Genomic DNA, 8,634 nt, shown 5'->3' on the forward strand with positions numbered 1-8,634 from the left:
TATATTTACAGAAATCAAGACTGTGTGGGATTGGCAGAAGGACAGACATATCAGTAGAAAAGAAAAGAGAACCCCAAATTAGTCCCACCCAAGTATGACCAACTGATTTTTGACAAAGGGGCAAAATATGTTCAATAGAGGAAGGATCATTTTTTTCAAGCAACAGTGCTGGACCAATTAGATATCCATAGGTTAAAAAATTACCTTGATTAAATTCATACTTTATACAAAAAAGAGCTCAAAATGGATCATAGATTTCAATATAAAACATAAAACTATGTAAATTTTAGGGGGAAAACTTGAGATCTTAGGGTTTGGTGCAAACTTCTCAGACATGCTATCAAAAGCACAATCCACGAAAAAAAAAGATTAATAAGTTAGGCAATTAAAATTAAACATTTTTGTTCTGTAAAAGACCCTGTTAAGAGAATGAAAAGACAAACTACAGTCTAAGAAAATATTTGCAGGCCACATATTTGACAAAGGACTCATATCTAGAGTATATAAAGAACTCTTAAAATTCAACAGTAAAAGAAAAAAGCAAGCAATTCATTTAGAAAAATGGGCAGAAGTCATTAGGGGAATTCTTGCCCTATCAGGAAATATCTCTTGCCTACCTGAGGTTTCAGCCTCTTCCTTGACCTTCTGCTGACTTGCAGGAGACCCTGGTGTATTCGTTTTTTGTTACGTTTGTAGAGATTCGTTATGCAGCAAAATAAAACGAATACACCAAGGATTCTTCCTCACTAAAATTCACACACCACACGATTCTGAACCATTGTCTTGGCAGGAACTTGAAACAGGGGAAAAGCTGTCAGGAATAATTTTTACAAAGATCTCAGGGACTCAGACCCTAGGAATAAAGTGATGACTTTGACTTGTAAGATAAAAACGAATTTAATTCTCTTTACCCGGGCCTCTGCCTTCTTTTCATTATAAATTAAGGGAGAAAAAAAAAGACTCTGCTCGCTTCAATAACTCTGGCTCCTTCAGTGAAGAATGTTTTAGGCCCTGGAATGTAATTAAAGTGATATTGTATTTCTCTTATTATCATGATTATAATAATACATAGATTTCAGCAGATGCTTGCCAACAGAATTAAAACTGAGATAGATGGCTGACATTTTGGTTGGAATTAGAGTCCACAGAAATATTTTATATGACAGCTTTTTTAAAAGGAAAAAGCAGACCTCTAATAAAATGCCTAGAAATTTCACCAGATATTTTCAATAGCTAGTCTTAGATCAATATTTTAGCTAAATTTAAAAATATTGATTGGTTGATATTTAAGTAGCAATTTATTTAGAATTGTGACAATCATAATCCAAAACCTAGTTTTAAGGTTTTTTTTTATCAGGATGGCAAAAATACATCAGCCTTCCTCAGGCATCCCGTGCCTCTAAGGGTGGACACCTGAGAAGGACAGTGTTGGCCATGCAGTCTTCTGGAAGGGAATGGATATCCTGAATCAAATCACCAGGGGCTATCAGGCAAACCCCAAGATGAGGAATGTTCTGTGGGGAAAAAAAGTGGGGTTTGAAAGCTATGTGCTTCAAAAATATCTTTATCATGAAAGACAAAGGCTCAGGGGCTGTACCAGATTAAGGAAGGCTAATGTGACACAGTCAGTCACCCCCACCATACCTGTCCTAGATTGGGTCCTGTCCTAGATTGGGTCCTGGCCTGGAGGCAAAACCAAGGCTATAGGGGACATTATTGGATCCATTGAAAATATTAGAATATGATAAATAGATTATATAAAAGTATTTTGTCAACATTAAATTTCCTAAACTTGATGATTTTACTGTGGTATATATATTCTTAAGAAATAAACACTGATGTATTTAAGGGTTAAAAGAAACTCCATGGTATACAAAATTTACCTCAATTGTTTCAGGAAACAAATCGTGTGTGTGTGTATATGTGTGTGTATGTGTGTGTGGAGAGAAAGAGAAAGAGGCAATGTATTATCAAGCAAATAAGATAAATTATTTAAAATAGGCAGTCATATAAGTGTTCTTTGTACTATTTTTATTCTTATACTTTTCTTGAAAGTTTGAATTATTTTGAAATAAAAAAAATTTTTAAACAGTTAAAAAGTCACTTCAGTTGTTTCAATGTCCTTTCTATTCTTGACTAAGAAGCAGTCTGGCATTAGAGCTAAAAATTCAGATTTGCGGCATCAAAATGCCTCAGTTTGAATCCCAACTGGGCCACTCACCTGCTACTTTAATCTCTCTGTGCCTCAGTTTCCTTGTCTGGAAAAATGGGCATGACTACATGCCTTGGGGCTTAGAAATGAACAGGGTCCACGTGGGAGTGCTGAGAGCAACCCTGGCCCATGGTCGGCTCTCAGGAAGTGAAATTTTATCACACTTTCGAGGAAGGAGCGTTACAAGTAAGAGGAAGTGAATTAAGGGCCAAAATGATTCTAGCAACAACAGTGACAAGCAGTAGATATTTCACCTGCAAGCTATCAAGATTAGTCAGCTATAGCAAATAAAACATTGTGGCATGATTCAAAGAGAGACAGATGCAACAAGTGGCACAGAAGATGAAGCCCATTAATGGTTCAGACATATTAAATGGGTACGAAATAGACATAGAATATGTTTGCAATATAGAATCATTGCAAAGCAAAGAAAGGAAAGATTATTACACAGGTGATATTGCAACAACTGATGTCCCACACAGAAAACATTAAAATTAGATCTTTTCTTTAGGCCATAAATAAAAATAAATTCCAAATAAATTAAAGACCTAATCATAAAAAATGCAACCACTTTAAAGTAAAAAAACTTTTTAAAATGTTTCTTAACACAGAAAAACCAAGCACACAAAAAGGAAAAGACCAATAAATGTGATTACATCACGTTGAAAGACTTCGCACGACAAAGGATGCCACACAGATAAAAGATAAGCAACATACTGAGAGAAGATATTTGCAACACATGAAACATACAAATAATAAATATCCAGAATACTACATAAAAGACCAATAATCAAATACAACTTAGGAGAAAGGTATATAAAATCAGAAATCTACAGAAAAGGAGAATGGGCTGTCTGATAATGTAGAGAAAGTAGTTATTCTTAGTAGTAATTAGGAACACACAAACTAAAATAAAAACTTTGAGATAAAATTTTATACCTCTCTAATTGTTGAGAATTGAGAAGTTGGGCAGTATCAAGTGTTACTGAGTATGTAAGGAACAGATATGGCCACAACCCCCGGCGGAGAGCAATTTGGCAATACCCAATAAAAGGAGAATTGACATGACATTTCCCCTGCCAGGGGTGTCTGCTAGAAAAACAGCTGCAGGTGGGTTCCAGGAGGTGGGGCGAGAGGGCTCATCGAAGCATCAGCCATCAGGCTGCAAGTTAGAGACAACCTAAATTCTGACAGTATGGGAATGGATAAATAATCAGATAAATGACAGTGTTTCTGCGGAAACTTGTAGAGTAGTTGGAATGAATGCATTTGACCCATATTATCAGAATGGGTAGATAATGCAACATGTTCACTATGCTATGGCGGATTCCTGCAGTTTTTAACAGCTGCAAAGTAACCCAGGAAGGAAGCACAGCCAACCCTGGGGTGCCTCTCCCTCTGGGGAGGGAGGAAAACAAGAGGAGGAAGAGAGCCAAACTCCACCTCTTATGTTCTGTTTCTCTGATGGATACATTGATTTAGCTACCTACCTTTAAATATATATCTAGAAAAAAATTTAACATTTGGTATTTCAGAGTGTTGGCTCCATAAATGTCTGTTCCATTAATCTCAGTGTTTGAAAATATTTAAAGAATATTCAAATACTGTTACTTTAAAAACTTTCTACCTACTCTGTGTGTGGGAAAGACTGGCCTGGCTTCTCATCCCAGGGTCCCCCAGTCATACTTGGGATCCTGGATGTCACAGAGGGACTGGACAGAGAGTGCCCCCATGCCCCCAAGGCTCCTGAGGCATAGTTCTCATACATCCTGGGTGACTGGCCTGGTCACCCACCCTCACAGACCCCCATCTGCCAGTAGATTGCACTAAATAGTGCTCTAGGCCCCTTTCTCCAGTCAGTAAAGGGGAAGCCCAACGTTTCTTTCATTTGCTTTCAACAGGCTGTCATGTTTGCTTTTTGTTCACAAACATTTACTTACTGGAATTAACAACATATACAATCATTATGAAAAATGCCAATACAGAGAAACTAAGATGCTGTATAATTCTTTTTCCTAAGAAGAGTAAAGGATAGCCGGGCGCGGTGGCTCACACCTGTAATCCCAGCACTTTTGGAGGCTGAGGTGGGTGGAACACCTGAGGTCAGGAGTTCAAGACCAGCTTGGCCAACATGGAGAAGCCGCATCTCTACTAAAAATACAAAATTAGCCAGGCGCGGAGGCATATGCCTGTAATCCCAGCTACTCGGGAGGCTGAGGCAGGAGAATTGCTTGAACCCGGGAGGTGGCGGTTGCGGTGAGCCGAGATCGCACCATTGCACTCCAGCCTGGGCAACAAGAGTGAAATTCCATCTCAAGAAGAAGAAGGAAGAGGAGGAGAAGGAGAAGGAGGAGGAGGAGGAGGAGAAGGAGGAGGAGGAAGAGGATGAAGAAGAAGAAGAAGAAGAAGAAGAAGAAGAAGAAGAAGAAGAAGAAGAAGAAGAAGAAGGAGAAGAAGAAGACGATGACTAAACACATGCAAAATATTACTACAGAACTCTAACCTGTAACTATCACTTCATCACTTCTGTTTCATCCGTGTCAGCTCATAGAAAGGCATGTCTTTCAACTAAATATATTGGATATTGTTGGAAATACTAAAGCATAATTAACTTAGTCAAATTCCTACTGATAGTCACTTGTTTCTGGTTTCCACTATGGTTTCAGCAGTGTTGAATAATACCCTGTGAAATATTTTGGGAGGCTTTTACCCTATTATTTCATCAGGTTATATTCCTGGAGGTGGAATTTCTGGGTGAAGGGTTATGAACATCTTACATTTTGCTTACATTGACACCCAGATTTTGCCAAATTGCCCTCTGGAAAGAGTGAATAAATGAGTCCCCTCATATCCAATAGTGAGTGCTCACCAAGTATCACATCCCATGCTAAGTGCTTTAAATGTGGTAACAGATTTCATTTTCCCAATAGTCCTATGAGGTGTCCCCAACTTACAGATGAGAAAACTGAGCATAGAGAGGATTAATTCTTTGTCCAAGTTTTCCAGGCTGGTAAACAACAGAACAGGGATGAACATTTAGGGAGTCTCATACTGGATACCCGCTCCTAACCACTGTGTACCTCTACCAATAGTATATGAAAGTACAAACAAGCTGTGATGTCTTGGCCCAGTGATTAAAACCTTATCTATAACATGCAGGTAATTGTGGCACCTATTGCACAGAGTTGCTGTGAGGACCTAATGAGCTCATGTAACATCTTCAGCAGAGCATCCAGCACATCGACACACTAAAAAATGCGAGGTAGTGTTAGTTGTTTTATTATTTGTGAGACTGGACATTTTAAGGTTTTATTGTCTGTAATTCTTCAATGAATTGCCTGTTTATATAATTTGCACACTTTTCACTGGATTTCTTAAATTTAACTTCCTTTTTTTGTACCAGGACAGACTAGTTTGTTTATCTAGATAAGTCAAAAGCAGAAATAAGGGTTACAACTTCTCTTACCTTCCACCACATCTCTGGGCAGGCACACTGCATCTAACCACCGTGCACCCTTAATTGCTGCTTGCTGGTGCCTGCCATCCCTTCACAGTCACTGCCAAGGGCCTGTTTCCATGTGTAAACTAATGGATGATGTGGCTGGCTGGCTGGCTGACATGCTAACTCCCAAGGCCAAAGTCTTTGCTATCCCCTGCTTAGTGCAGACTTTAGATGGAAACCTGCCCACAGCACTAACTTTGCCCGCATTCAGGATACAACCTATTGGTCTTGAGACACAAGATTTAATCTGGAGACAGACTGCTTCCCGTTAGTCTTGGCCCAGTGCAAGTTCTGGGAAGGAACGTCTTTGTATATATGAGGGACATATGCTGCCTTTTTAGGAAACAACAGTTGATATCAGAGGGAACTTTGTAAAGGCACGTGTCTCTCTCCATCTCTGTCTCCATCTATGCATATTTCTAACCATCTCTCTATGTCTCTGTCTCTGTCTCTCTGTCTCTCTCTCTCTCTCTTTGAGTTTCTTCCTCTCTGTCTACTTCTCTGACTTTATATTTCTCTCCCTCCATTTGGCCCTACTTTGTTTTAGTCTTTGCCTCTCTCCTTTCTTCCTTCTTTCAATGAATGCATTAAAGATAATTTTTAAAAACAAAGATACCTCTGAGTAGCAAAGAGTCTGCTTCACTGCATGAGAATTCTGATTCAACATTAACTGTATAGCAGCATCTACATGCCTGCGTGTTCTCATTCTATGTCAGTATTTTGATTTGACTTAATTAAATTTAACTTAACTCTCTTGAAATCCCAAAAAGTAAACATAATTATCTCCCATCTCATTGGTTCAGAAAGTTAGAGAGTTTCAGAATCTTATTCTAGTTTATCAGCAATGGAGCCACAGTTTACACCCAGATGTTTCTAGATCCCAAGCCCGAAGCTCCTTCTGCCATGACCCTTCCTATTCTCCTTCAGCCCAGAAGCATTTGTAAGTTGCAGCTGGAATGAGACAAACAAGATCATTGCTCACTACCAGATCAAAGTGAGAAACGTCATCTGTGTAAAGGGACAGAGTTATGTTTTAGGGATCAAGCCCCAGTGGGCTAAGGCTCCCCCAGTTTCCTGCCCACTGAGGCTCCCCCGGGCCAGAGACCCCCGCAGTCCCCACTTACCCAGGAGGAAGAGGATCCTCAGCATGCTGACCCCCGAGTTCATGCTGGCGCTCTGCTCTTGGCTCCTGGCTCCTGGCTCCTGGCTCCTGGCAGCGCAGGCACAATGAGCCATGTGACCCAAGGCTCTGGGGACAGGACAAGCCCCACGTGACTGATGGGGAAGGAAACCATGGTCACAGCCAGGAGGCTGTTCAGTTCCTCTCAGCCTCTCTGAAGACAGGGCTGAAGGAAGCCCCTGTCATCCTGGACTCCACCAGAAGCTGGCTGTGATTAGACCCATTGTACATGCTGGGGTATTATACCCAGTGTTCTGTCCTATAATCCTCCCCACAGAGTGTGGGAACAAAGCCCAGTAAGGTGCGGTTTCTTGCCTAACGATCCATGTTAGTAAGTCTCAGAGAGGAATGTGGGCAAAGCCGGTCTGCCCTGTAGTCCAGCCCTTGCAGTAGCCTCTGCCTTGGAGCAGGAACAAGAAATGCCCCTCCAGCCAATAGTCCAGCTCGGTCACTGTTTTTGTGCCATGGGAGCCTCTGAGTCTAGGAATACCTATCACACTCTTCTCAGAATAAGATTTTTAAATCCCCAAACTAAAATAGACAAGGATCATAGTAGAAATCAGTAGTATTAACACATAGTTATCAAAATATGTTGTTAAACTTGCGAAGTAGAAATATGCATGCTTGTTTATCCACAAAGTAAACAGCAAGATCTGGCAGCAGAAGAAACAGCTACCACCATCTCGACATGGTGATAAATGGAATCGATATTGAGAGATACCTGTAACAGCTGGAATGTGGATGGAAAGACCTGTGATTCCTACCAGGAATAAAGTTACTGGGTGGTAATGTTTCTGTGGTTCATTTGCCACACTACTATTAGAAGAAGATGCTAAGTGTTCCTTAGAGGTTAGAGAACAGATATGTAATTTTTTTCCCATCCAAGTTTACAGGCCCCATGTCCAGGTCCTTAGCCTGGAGGAACTTTGGTAGTCACACAGGCTCAGCCAGCAGACTGAAGGCCACATGCTCCTGTATTCCTTTATACCTGAACGTTGTCACAATGCTTAGCTGTTCAGCCACCAACCCAAATGTGCAGGAAATGTCACTTTTTAAAATATAAATCAACTTAATGACAAGTCTTGAGTCCCCCATCCAACTGAGCTGGCAGAAATTGAGCTCTTTTCATTCTTGGGCTCCCTCAGTCAAATCCCTAACGGTAGCAGCCAACACCGTGAGCACTTGCTACTGTGCCCAATGCCATGTTAGCATGCAACCTGTCCAAGTCCACGCAGCAGTAAATGTGAGAGCTGGACTCGAAACCCAGGCCTTCGGCTGGAAGCCTATGCCCCTCAGGCTGCATGTGCCCTCCATGCACAGGCACCATCCCCTGCCAAGGTCCAGCCAGAGGCAGTCCAATTGCCCTGGTGCCACGGATGCCCCCTGGGTCCTTCTGCATGGCTGCTGTGGCTCCTTCTGAGTTTCACATAAATAATGGACACGAGTGGAGAAGGCTGGTCATGAGAGAAGCAATTGGCTTCATCTGGGTGCCTTCAAGTTCCATCTGTCCACACTTTATTTATTTGATGAAATTAAGATCAGTCTCCACCTACACCAAGAAACATACTGTCTTATTTCTCCTGGAATATGTGGAGTTTTCTTAATTTTGCCCCAGTTCATGGGAACATGTGTAAGAAAAATATTTCACTTTCCTCTAAGTGTGTTGAAAGAAAATGCCAGTGCAGACCTGACAATCTGTAGACTGTGGCTGGGGACAGTGGAGCTACATTCAGGCCAGGC

At 41.1% G+C, this 8,634-nt stretch overlaps 1 protein-coding gene across 6 annotated transcripts in view; it reads right to left on the reverse strand.

Annotated features, from left to right (window-relative positions):
* TMEM273 (transmembrane protein 273) overlaps positions 1 to 6,943 on the reverse strand; it is a 33,645-nt gene extending 26,702 nt beyond the window's left edge. For 4 of the 6 annotated variants that reach the window (XM_054436514.2, XM_054436513.2, XM_054436510.2 and 1 more), the window contains exon 1: positions 6,839 to 6,943. In XM_054436514.2, the coding sequence (XP_054292489.1) occupies positions 6,839 to 6,881 (43 nt within the window). In that variant the 5' untranslated portion in view covers positions 6,882 to 6,943. The remainder of the gene's footprint in view (positions 1 to 6,838) is intronic. The other 2 variants (XR_008492037.2, XM_054436511.2) reach the window with 1 other exon arrangement.
* Between the last annotated feature and the right edge of the window lie 1,691 nt (positions 6,944 to 8,634).

This window comes from Pongo pygmaeus, chromosome 8 (genome assembly GCF_028885625.2).
Source record: "Pongo pygmaeus isolate AG05252 chromosome 8, NHGRI_mPonPyg2-v2.0_pri, whole genome shotgun sequence".
In the NCBI taxonomy this organism is placed as follows: domain Eukaryota; kingdom Metazoa; phylum Chordata; class Mammalia; order Primates; family Hominidae; genus Pongo; species Pongo pygmaeus.